Source organism: Gobius niger, assembly GCF_951799975.1.
Source record: "Gobius niger genome assembly, chromosome: 13".
Lineage (NCBI taxonomy): Eukaryota > Metazoa > Chordata > Actinopteri > Gobiiformes > Gobiidae > Gobius > Gobius niger.
Window position 1 is genome coordinate 7777469 of NC_136864.1, and position 13097 is coordinate 7790565.

The 13097-nt window shown below is 39.4% G+C and overlaps 1 protein-coding gene across 1 annotated transcript; it reads left to right on the forward strand.

The window, feature by feature from the left end:
* Window positions 1-10296: 10296 nt before the first annotated feature.
* LOC306972859 (arylamine N-acetyltransferase, pineal gland isozyme NAT-10-like) lies at window positions 10297-12038 on the forward strand (the record flags this gene model as incomplete). The annotated part of the gene is made up of 2 exons (XM_079569566.1): window positions 10297-10342; window positions 11155-12038. Exon 2 carries the CDS (start codon window positions 11160-11162, stop codon window positions 12036-12038), a length of 879 nt encoding a protein of 292 aa, XP_079425692.1. The 5' UTR covers window positions 10297-10342; window positions 11155-11159.
* Between the last annotated feature and the right edge of the window lie 1059 nt (window positions 12039-13097).

Here is a 13097-nt window from a genome sequence, read left to right on the forward strand (position 1 = left end):
CGTAATAAGACCTCGATTAGGCAATTTGAATGGGACATGTGTGGACTGTGGTTCTCAATCTTTTTTGTCCCACAAGGCATTAATTTATACTCAGAACACCCTCAAACTCCAGGATCCTGCCAAAATGTTAAAGAGGGGGTATTATGCTTTTTTCAGTCATATAGCCTGTAAATGTAGTAAATTAGAATAACTGCCTTGTATAAAATTGCTCTCTCAAAATGGCTGTAGCAAATGTCTTGAAATAGGCCTCTGTCTCTTTAAGAACCTCTGACCCTTTCCGACACGCCCCCTCCACACGCTGGCTGTTTCTCAATTGCGAGGATCCGTCCTCCGTTTGGCCACTTCGTTGACGTCCTCGGTGGCGGCTCCTCCAAAACGGAGCGGAGTGTCCTCTCCCCGCCGCCTTTGAGCTCAAATGGAACGGCTTCCGGAGCGAGCGGCTGCGTCAGGTCACGTGTCAATCTATGCTCATTAAAACAACTGTTTTATAAATAACAGAGGCCAGGAAACTGTTTATGTGGAACACAACTTTTGTGAAGTGAGTTCAAACTAATAAAGTTTTGCGAGAAAAGAAAAAAGAAACTATGCTGCAGTGCATCATGGGTAATTTCAGCTCTCCGAGGCAGCGGAGGATCCACTGCTGTATCCTTCGTAAATGAGCCAAACGGAGGAGTCGAGCTGCGAGGGTGCGAGTGGTCCAGGAGAAATGGAACACCACTTGGCGGCGCCGTGATGACGCAAATGACGTCCGAAGTGGTCGAGACGCCGAGGATCCTGGCAATTGGGAAACAGCCGCTGTCTGTGGCATCAGTGGGGAGGGGGTTCTGCTGAGGAGCAGTGGTTGGTTACTCGGCTGGTGACGAAAGCTCGGAGGCGTCTCCAGGAGGTGGGGGCGTTCCTAGGAGGACTCAGGCAAACCTATCCCTAAAATGGCTGCCATCAGAGTTTTTACAGATTACTCAAAAATACGTGAATGTGCCAACACTTCAGGCATGTTTTTTTTTTTGTTGTTGTTATTTTATTTTTTTAATGCTTTTATAGTATGATCCCCCAGAGGGGGGGGGGGGGGGGGGGGGGGGGGGGCACGGGGGAAGTGGGTTATGTTACATCATTAAAAAAAAAAAATTAAAAAAAATAAAAATAAATAAAAAATAAAATAAAACAATAATAATAATAATAATAGTAGAAAAAAACAACAACAAAACAACCACACAAAAAAATAAATAAATAAAATAAAATTATATATATATATATATATACATACATACATACACACACATATACATACATATACACATACATACACACATACATATACACATATATACACATATATACACACACACATATAATAATAGTAATAATAAAAATAATAATAGTAATAATATCCTCCGACAGCAAGTAAAAATAAAAGTAATTACATTTAGGCATCGGTCTAGCAGACTGTAATATGTATGATATAAGTTATCCAAAAAACAAACATCAAAACAGCAGGAAAAAATAAAAAGATAAAATAGACCCAAAAATTAATTTAGTAAATAATAGTAAAAATAATAGTAATAGTAATAATAACAATAAGAGTAATAATAAAGAGACAGAAATGTGGTAAAAAAATAAAATAAAAATAAAAAACAATTAAAAAATAAAAAATCACTAAATAAAAAATACAATGAATAAGTGATAGAAATGCCACACAAGAAGAAAAAAATAAATAAATAAAAAACTAGCAGCATAAGAGTAACAAGCTACCAAACAAAAGTGGCAAAAATATGAATAAACAGACAGAAAAATGTATAAATATAGTAAGCTAAAAAAAAGTGGCAAAAACACAACAATAGGGTGGCTAAAGAATGACAAAAAGGCCATAGAAGACTGGTAAACATATGTCAAAAACACAACAAGGGATTGGCCAAGAACTTAACAGAAATCGTTGATAAATGTGACGACAAAAAAAACAACAACCAAAAAATAAAAAAATAAAAAAAAAAGGGGCAAAAAAAATTGATAGAAAAAAATGAGGAGAAAGTGTGCTCGGTTCGGAGAGTAATAAAAATTAAAATTAAAATTAAATAAAAATTAAAAAAAAATAGTAGTAAAGAAATAAATAAAAATGTAATAAACATAAATAAAAAATAATAATAATAAACAAGATTTTTGGTGCTTAGTACATTGTTGTAGTCTTCAACAGGTCACCTATGGTCGCATATGGTGGTCACATGGTCACAGAGTCGGAGTTAAGTAAAAGGTCCCCAGAGATCCTCAAAAAGATCCAGCCTGTTTTTTACAGAGTACGTTTGGAACTCCAAATGTCGAGTATCTTGCAAAATTTGTTCGAACATAAAAAATGTTGGCGGTCTATCATGATTCCAACAAAGTAAAATACATTTCCTTGCTAGATATGCAATAATTCCCAGTTGATTCTGTGTTACTGAGCTAATTTGTCTATCCGGTTCTATACCAAACAGGCATCTTATTGTTGATTTATCTAGGGGTCTTTTTATCGTTTTAACCATAAAGTCATGCACAGAGTTCCAAAACTCAGTTAGGTGTTTGCATTCCCAAAACATATGAAGAAAGGACCCTGTTTGTGTTTTACATCGATTACATTTTGAAGATAGATTTGGGAACATTCTACTCAGTCGTAGAGGAGTTAAGTATACTCTGTGCATGAATTTATAGGTCTGCTCTGTTATTTTGTTGCATGACATTTTTAAAAATATATTTTTACAGATATTGTTCCATTGCTGTTCGTTAAAATCTACATTCAAATCCTTCTGCCATACATTTCTCAGCGTAGCAAAAGATGAACCCTGATATTCTATGAAACATTTATAGATTTTGGATATAGCCCCTTTTAAGGGGATAGGATTTAGGATAATTTCCTCCAATTCTGACACTTCGTTAGCCAATCGGTTATGTTTAATCAGTGTAGTAATACAATGGCGTATTTGTAAATATTTAAAGAAGTCTTGTTTTGGAATACTGAATTCTGTTTTTAATGAGGAGAAATCCTTAAGAGTGTCATTTTCAAATAATTGCTTCAGTTGAAGTATTCCTAAAATTTTCCAATTTTGAAATAAACATTTTCCAATTGCACGTGGAAGGTCAGGATTGAAGGACAGAGGAGCATATTTTGATATCAATGCTGAGAGTCCACAAAATTTTTTAGCATCTTGCCAAGCACATAGAATGTTGTAAACTACATAGTTGCTAAACATTGAATTAACCATTTTCGTATTATTAATAAATGGCAATGACTCTAAATCTATTGGATTGCATAGGTATCTCTCAATGTATGCCCAGTGGGGAGCATCTTGTTTCTTGCGCCATCCTAACATGGCCTTCAGTTGGCATGACCAGTAGTATAGCTGGAAATCCGGAAGCTCCAAACCACCTTTTTCCTTGAGTTTAGTTAGCGTTTTCAATGCGATTCTTGGAGTTGATTTTTTCCAAATAAATCGTGATAGGTATTTGTTCAAAGTTTGAAAAAAATGCTTATCAATGTAAGTTGGTAAAGATTGATAGAGATATATAAAGCGAGGTAAAATATTCATTTTTATTATGTTTATTCTCCCTAGGAATGAAATAGGTAGGAGGTTCCAGTGTTCCAGCTCGTTTTTAATTTGATCCAGTAATGGCCTATAGTTTAACAAGAATAAGTCGTTAAGTTTAGGAGTTATATTAATTCCAAGATATTTAAAACCTGTTTCAGTCCATGTGAAGGGAGATATTTCTTCAAGCTTCTTAGTAATATTAGTATTAAGTAACAGAGCATTTGTTTTTTGTAAATTGACTTTGTAACCTGATATACATCCAAAACATTTTATGCTTTCTAGAAGAGGGGGGATGGATTTTTCTGGCTCAGATAGGTAAATCACAATGTCGTCTGCGTATAGTGAGATCTTATTATCAACTTCTCCTATTTGAATACTAGATATTCTCTTATCCATTCTAATTGTTTCCGCAAATGGTTCTATGATTAAATTGAATAAAAGCGGTGACAGAGGACATCCTTGACGGCATCCTCTAGTCAGGGCAAATTGATTTGTAAAGTTTCCATTAACAGCTATTATTGCCTGAGGGTTGTCATATAGTGATTTAATCCATCTAATACAGTTGCTTCCGAAGTTGAATTTCTCTAGGACTTTCATCAAGTATGGCCACTCGACCCTATCGAACGCTTTCTCAGCATCAAGAGATAGAATTAGTGCTTGTTGTTTCGATAGGGTCGAGTGGTCAATCACATTAAGTAATCTTCTAATATTATCAGAGGCAAATCGATTTTTTAGGAAACCTGATTGATCAGGATTTATAAGGTGTGGTAATAAACTTTGTAGTCTCCTTGCAATTAGTTTTGATATATTTTTGAAATCTACGGGTAATAAAGAGATTGGGCGGTATGATGTACATTCAGTTGGATCTTTTCCTTCTTTATGAATAAGAGATATCAACGCGGTTTTCATAGACATAGGTAGTATACTGTTTTCACAAAAGTCTTTAAGCATGGGCATAAAGAGTGGCATAAGTTGGGGCCAAAATGTTCTGTAAAATTCTGATGTATATCCATCAAGTCCTGGTGACTTTCCTGAAGGCAATGATACAATAGTTTCGAGGACTTCATCTGCTGTAAATGGAGCATTCAATCGTTCTTTGTCGGGCTCAGATATGGTGGGGAGTGTTATTTCTTTCAAAAAGTTTTTAATTTCTGAGTCTTGTGGATTTTGGGTTGTATATAGTTTAGTATAGAAATTTAGGAAATTGTCTTTTATTAAATCATTATCGTATGTCAATTCTCCATTTGCAGTACGTATACCTTTTATAGTGCGTTCAGCTTGTTCCCTTTTAAGTTGATATGCTAGTAGTCGACTTGGTTTATTCCCATATTCGTAATGACGTTGTCGAGTAAAAGATAACAGTTTTTTAACTTCTTCTGTTTTAATTTTATTAACTTCTGTTCTTATTTCTTTTAGTTCATTCAAGTTATTCTTTGTTGGACATTGTTTATGTTTGGTTTCTGCGTACTGCAACTTTTTTTGTAACTCCTCAGTTAATTTGTTTGCCGCTTTCTTTTTAGCTGTTGTATAGGAGATCAAGTGGCCTCTAATTACAGCTTTTGCTGCATCCCATATGGTAGCAGGGCTCACTGGTGAATTTATATTGTCCTCAGTATATTGTAAAATCCAACGTCTAATATTGTGACAGGCTTCTGTATTAGAGAGGAGAGAAGAATTAAATTTCCAGTGTTTAGTTTGATGGCTATTTTGTGATATTACTAAACTAAGAAACACTGGCGAGTGATCTGAGATAAGGATTGGCCCTATATTGCATGAGACTACTGAGGATAATAGATTATGGGGCAGAAAAAAGTAGTCAAGTCTTGAATATGTATTATGTCTTGTTGAAAAAAAAGTATAGTCTTTTTTAATAGGATTTAGATATCTCCATACATCAGTGAGAGCTGTGCTTTCAGATGCCTGCTTTAAGGCCCATGATGCCTTCAAGTTCCCCATACCACTTGAGCTCCTATCAATATTATTGTTCATACAGCAGTTGAAGTCCCCTCCAATAAATCCAAGTTTAGAGTTGTGTTGACTGTATAACGTTATCATATCTGTCATAAACTGTGGTCTGTCTTCATTTGGAGCATAAACATTTAATATTGTGATTTGATGTCCATAGAGTAGTCCATTAATTAGTATGTATCTGCCCTCTGGATCGTCTTGTTGAGACTTAAAGATGAATGGTATCTTTTTATGGATTAGTATGGCCACACCTCTCTTATTTTGCTTAAAGCTTGAGTAATAAGCTTGCCCGACCCAATCTCTTTTAAGTTTTTTATGTTCCCCACTGGACAGATGTGTTTCCTGTAATAATGCTATTTCAACTTTTTCTTTTTTTTAAAATGTCATGACTCGTTTGCGTTTAATAGAATGCCATAGACCTCTCACATTAAATGTGACCACTTTTAATGCACTTGCCATAGAATAATTTTATTTTTATAATTTCGCACCGTGAAAGTAAACATAACTAGATTTAGATTAAAACAAAAAACAAAAAAGAAAAGAAAAAGAGAAACAAATGCTTTGCTCAGGGTCCCAATTGTCCCCCGTCCCCCCACATCCTCCCCCTCCCTCCCTCCTCCCGCACCTCCCACGCCTCCCTCCTCCCACGCCTCCCACCCTCCCACACCTCCCTCCCCTCCCACACTCACTTCCTTCCCCCGCCCTTTCTCACCAAAAGTGAGTTCAAGTCTAACTACCCCAACCTGGTTAGACACCCCCATCTATCTAACAGAGCCCCAGTCAAGATTGGCCTCGTAGGCTAATGATTCCAGTCCACCACACTAACAAAACAAACAAACAAAGAAAGAAAAATCGAGTATCTGCTTTTCTGTAGGTCCATTCTGAGAAAACAGTATCTTATCTTTAGTTCAATGGACCTAAGGTCCTGTTGAGTTAAGTCGTTCGTTCTGTTTTTCCATAGAGACAAATGTTCTTGTAGCAGTCTATATGACTCACTCACCACTTTTGATAGCGTGCTTTACCCCTCATCGGCGCCGGTGTTGATGCTTCGGTAGAAGTTCTTTGCTTCCTGTGGAGAGGCTAGCAGCTGAATTCGATCTTCATGCAAGACCCGCAGTTTACATGGGTTGAAGGTGAATCCACGATATATTCCCATTTCAATGAACAGTTTTTTGATCTCGGAGAATTCTCTTCTTTGCCGCATAGTCTCTGGAGATAGGTCCTGGACGAAGGCAAGTTTAACTCCATCATGTATTACTTCCCGCTTCTTGGCCGTCCGTAACACCATTTCCTTGTCCTGGTCTCTCAAGAAACGGATAAGGACTGCTTTGTTTTGGGTAGAGCTCGAACCGGCCCAGTGCACTCTCTCTAGTATTATAGAAGTTAGAGTGAGCTCCAGCCATTTCGGGAGCATGCTACTTACGAAGTCCAATAGCGTGCTTGAGCCCGGTGCGCCAGTTTTTAACCCGAAGAGGCGAATGTTCTTCCTACGTCCTCGATCCTCTAATTCATTTGTCTTCGCCTCTAGTTCGGCAATCCGTTTCAACGCCTTCGCCAGAACCGCTCCGTCCTCGTTCAGCTTGTCTTCAGCGTTTGATATGCGTTGCTCGGCTTCCGCAACGCGTTGCGTGTTGGATGTGACCTCCGTCTTGATGTTCACAATTATCCCCTCTAGCGCTGCTACAGAGTTTGTCATTTCATTCAGTTGCCTGCTTGTAGCATCCGTCTTGGTGTTAAATTCACTGCGGAAAGCCATCAGCTCTTCTTTGAGCTCCTTTAGTACCTCCGCGGTGGACATGTCGCCAGGTGTATCCTCAGACTCGTTGCTCTCGGCTGGCAGATTGAGTTTTGCACTTCGTAGAGTTATTTTCCGCGCTTTGACCAAATTATCTCGCTCCTTTCTTTGTAGAGGTTTTGGCATAATCGTACCCCCATGTAAAATCTTCTTTGGGGTGAGTTTTTAAGCAGTTTAGTGTGGAGATTTACCGGAGCTCAGACACTACGCCGCCATCTTGACCGGGTCACGGTTCAGGCATGTTTTTAATGAGGGAATGACATAATAACATGATGTATAGCTTGAAAAAGTCAATTTTGCATAATACCCCCCCTTTAAAGCAGTACTAAGTAACGTGTTTACCTTAATAAATTCTTTCCGTAGTCCCTGTGGGGGTAATACAAGTGTTTATGGGATGCTTGGAGGGTCATTCATCTCCCCCTGGTGTCTCTGGCCAGAAAACCATGTTTGCAACTTTCCTGCCACCGGGTCGGAGTCACCAATACACACTAATAGAATCACGAAGACGAAGCTAACAGGCTAACGGGCAAAGCTAACTGCGGGCTAGCGTCACTTTAAACAGTATTTACAGCCAAGTTTAAGTGAAAAAAATGATTTCCATTGTGTAATTGGATGAACAATATCCTTCTCTCCCTTCGCCTTTTCTGTCAGTGTAGTATTTACTCTCACGGACAATTAATGAGTAAAAAATCGTAACTTGCTACGACACCTGCAGTTGCGCTTATGGCCTATAGGGGCAAGAGTTACTTAGTACTGCTTTAACACAGTGAGCAAGTTAACATAGATTATTCAGTATTTAGTAGAATGTTATGTTCAAAATGTAGCTAAAATACTCTCAAATCATCAAACCTTTTACTGAACCACATCATTAAAACTAGAGATTCACCGATCCAGATTTTATGCTACCGATGCCGATACTGGGGTTGGAGTATCTGCCGACATCCGATATTTACTGATACCAAAAGACTCTCTTAAGAAGTGAACATTTTAAGAGACTCTTCTCCATTGTGACATCAGCAAAGTTTTATTTATTTATTGGTCGGGACAGTGCATGTTAAAGGGACTATACAGAGTTTAAAATGTTAAAATAATGTATTTTCCTCCACCTACATGTTCCAGCCATGTCCTAATGAGAATGAGCCCAGTTCACCACAACTGCCTCTAAAATCCTGCACTGTCACTCAAAAAGGTGTTAATTCGGGTCCGAAGTGCCGTCATGCACCAGCTAAATATAGAAGGTGCAGTTACACGTATGACCTGAGGTGGCAGTAGTGAGTAAAAATGGCAAACTTGCATCTAGCCCCTTTAATAATAATAATAATAATAATAATACATTTTATTTGTCGGCGCCTTTCAAAACACCCAAGGTCACCTTACATGAGCTACAATGATAAAAGCATAACAAAATAAAACACATCAAAGTAAGTAGCTAACTTTAAATAGGTGGGTTTTGAGACGCGATTTAAAAAGGGGCAGTGAGGTCATTTGTCGGAGTTCAGCGGGGAGTGAGTTCCAGAGGTTTGGGGCTGAGCGGCTAAAAGCTCGAGCACCCATGGTGGCTAAGTGGGCAGTAGGTACAGACAGCTGAGGGGCAGAGGAGGACCGGAGGGTGCGGGAGGGAGGAGGCACATGAAGGAGCTCAGAGAGATAAGGAGGGGCCAGGTTTCTGAGAGATTTGAAGGTGAGGAGAAGGATCTTGTATTGAATGCGATGTTTGATGGGGAGCCAGTGGAGCTGCTGAAGAACTGGGGTGATGGGATGAGTGGATGGAGTTCTGGTGATTATTCGGGCAGCGGAGTTTTGGACGAGCTGAAGTCTGTGGAGTGATTTTTGGGGGAGACCAAAGAGGAGTTAGTTACAGTAATCTAACCGGGATGTGACAAGACTGTGGACCAGAATGGCAGCTGTATTGGGGGTGAGGGAGGGGCGGAGGCGGGTGATGTTCCGGAGATGGAAATATGCAGAACGGGTGATATTGCTGATATGGGCCTGAAAGGAGAGTGTGCTGTCCAAGATGACACCCAGACTCTTAACCTGAGGGGAGGGGAGGACTGTTGAGTTGTCAATGTTGATGGAGACGCTGTCAGTTTTGGATAAGATGGACTTCTTGCCAATGAGGAGGACCTCGGTTTTATCACTGTTTAGCTTGAGAAAATTGAGAGAGAACCAGGATTTGATTTCCTGTAAACAGGCACAGAGGGAAGAGGGAGGGAGAGCAGTGGTGGGTTTGGTGGACAGATAGAGCTGGGTGTCATCTGCATAACAGTGGAAACTGACATGAAATTTGCGGAGAATATGGCCAAGGGGGAGAAGGTAGATGGTAAATAAGAGAGGGCCAAGGACAGAGCCTTGGGGAACACCAGAGGAGAGGGGAAAATACACAACACGACTTCTTTTTACACATTTTAAGGTTATTATATTACTTATCATAATTACTTACTGTATCGCAATACGTATCGGATCGTCCCAGCCTAATAATCGTGTAGTTAATTGGCTAATTGGGAAAATGCACTAACTTAAACTGTATCATAACTACGTGCATTACATGTGAAAACGTTGTCTTATTAATATATAATCGATGAGAATGATCATGGAAAAGGAAAAATGTGAAATATATTGTTTTACACCGAGACAAACTCACCTTGTGCAGCTGCAGTCACTCGATACAAGATCCTTCAGTCACTGCGCTACTGAAGGAGCGGCAAGTTACCCAATACAACATCCGGGAGCAGCGCACATCCGGGTTTTCAAAATAAAATACAAAACGGTAACACACATTAAAACCAAGTAAAAATAAAATGCATTTCTAACTCTGTTACAATTGCCTGCACGTTTTTCAGCCAAATAATGGGCCTACACGTGGACAATGTATTTTGGTCACGTGTTTTATTTTGAAAACAGATAAATGCTCTTGTGTGGGTGTGTTCACTTAGAGTAGTTATCAATGATGATTTTTTTTTATAGCCTCACTCTTTCCCCTCAGCCTGATCAAGAGCAGACAGATCCGAGAGGAGCCTGTTTTATGGTGAGAAGACGATTAATTTAGTGAACTTATTCTCTCATTGACTTGACTTTAGTTTTTACTGACTGGACCTGGCTCGTGTTGAAGTAGCTACTTTGTATACGCCTATTATTAAGTAGCCTAAATAAATATTTGATTGTTTAAACACTTTCACAGGTTGCAGAAGCGATTAAAACCAAAGTTATAGCTGACTGCACTTTGCACCATGTGTTACTATCGACTGTATCGTTGTTTATACGGTAAATGGTCTCAACTTATACAGCACTATTCCACCTACATTAGGCACTCAGAGCGCTTTACAGCAAGGATCCACTCACCCATTCATACACCAATGCACGCAGACACTGGGGGCAATGTGGGTGAAGTGTCTTGCCCAAGGACACAACGACAGTGTGCATTTTCAGGAGGTGGGATTCGAACCCCCGACCTTCCGATCACGAGACGACCCGCTCTACCATCTGCGCCACCGTCGCCCCATATATCAGTGGTTCTCAACAAAGGGGGTTGCGAGACAAATTTGGGGGGTCGCCAGATCATGTAGATAAAATATACATATTTTTATTAGCATATAATATAATATTTTATTGTAGCAGTGCCATTATTTGTTCGGAATTTGATTAATTTTATTTTGTCCATTTGTTTTTTAAGAATTATGTAATGTTCCTATTTCTCACGGTGTGACTTGAGCTTTAACTGTTATAATTGGGGTCGCGGCTCCAAAGGGTTGAGAACCACTGGTCTATGTTCCATTGAGTTGCCTTGTGTACGAAATGCGCAGTATAAATAAAGTTGCCTTGCCTGTATGTGTGTTACAGGTAAGATGGACCTTTCACAGTATTTCAAAAGAATTGGTTTTGCTGGATCATTCGAGGAACCAGACCTTGCAACTTTGAAGTTGATCCATAAACTGCACGTGATGTCCATTCCTTTTGAAAGCCTCAGCATTCAGTGTGGAGAGAAGATCACCATGGACCTTGAGGATATCTTTGATAAGATCGTCAGACACAGCCGTGGGGGTTGGTGCCTTGAAAACAACTTTCTTTTTGCTTGGGTTCTGCAAAAAATGGGTTATGACAGCACGATGCTGGGCTCCAGGGTGTTTGACTATCGTCTCAAAGACTTTGGTCCTGTTGAAACCCATCTGATAAACAAGGTTGTGATCGATGGGAAAGTTTATATCGCTGATGTAAGTTATGGGGTGGATTGTCAACTGCGGGAGCCACTGGAGCTTGTTTCAGGGAAGGATCAAGTTCAAGAAGCCGGTGTTTTCCGTGTCTTAGACAAAGGAGACATGTGGGTGTTTGAAAAGACTGGTAGGAAAAATGAAGTGCTCGACCCGGCATTTGCCAATTATTCCCTGGTGAATAAAAAACAGACGAAACCAATCTACTGCTTTACCTTGGAGCCACGGGGTCGGGAGGATTTCACTGAGACGTGCCACTCTCTGCAAACGGATCCCACGTCTCTGTTCACCAACAAATCCATCTGCTCTGCACAAACACCGACTGGATTCAAAGCTCTTATTGGATGGACGTTCAGCCACGTCACCCACAGCCCTGAGGAACATGTGGATCTGTACGACATACGTAACGTCACCACTGAGGAGGTGGAGAAAATCCTGTGTGAAGAATTCAATATAAGACTTTCCAATAAATTACAGCCTGTGGACAGAAAGAGTTCATTCTCATTTGGTGAATAAAAGCGAGATGTTGAACAATATTGGTGGTTTGAGTCTCTTTCCTTAAGGAGTCTTTTATATGGTGGTTTTCAATAATTACAATTACAATGTCAATTTTCTCATTTATAGTCAAACAACAATCTGGACAAGATCTGTTACTTTTTATACAAATATGGAAAAGACCAATGGATTTGTTTCCCCCCTTGTAATGACATTATATTTCTTTTTCTTTCTTTTGTATCGTGAACCAGCAGTTGTTATGAGGATTCTTTTATTACCGTTGTGATTTGCTCCCTGAAAATTGTGAAACTCGGAAAGTTAAATGAGTTACACCACGACCTAACAACTACAGTAAAACATTGACTCCATGTGATTTAATAAGATTTTATATGTACTACATAATACTGTCCATGTACTTTGAACCCGTAACTCACGAGCCACTCACAGGTCAATGCAGTGTCACTGTTGATGGTTTATTCAGGGTGAACATGGGTAAAGTGGGACGCTGAACTTTAATAATGATTAATTGTTAATGTGTCACAGGCTGTTTATATAAGAGCACACACGCAGCCAATGTGCAGGATTTAAAACATACAATGGTTCTGTGGATAGTACTTCACTTCCTGGGGCGCGACAAACCATAATCTACAAGCGAGTAATAAAAAGTGGAGCTGTGTACACAATGACAAAGCATTTTGAGATTTATGATCTTAAACGGATATTTCATGATTTTTGACATTGGGCCTCATTTCCTAGTTATCCAGAGTGTTGCTGATTTCTGGAGATATTTTTTATTTTTTTGTGATTCATGCAGTTCTTGTGTTTGAAGAGTTTTGTGGCGCTAGGCTAGTTTTAGGCTAGTGCATTTCTATGGTATCAGCTAGCCTGCACTGAAAACAGTCTGACCCGCTCCACAGAGCACCTGAGGCAAATCACTTATAACACCAGACTAATGATATAAATGTTTGTGTCGATAGAAGAATTTTTGGAATATAACCGACCTTGCATCACATGAATGATCGCATTTTGAGGGACTATTTTCTAGCAGATCACTCCGCCGCTGCGTAGTTTATACCAGTG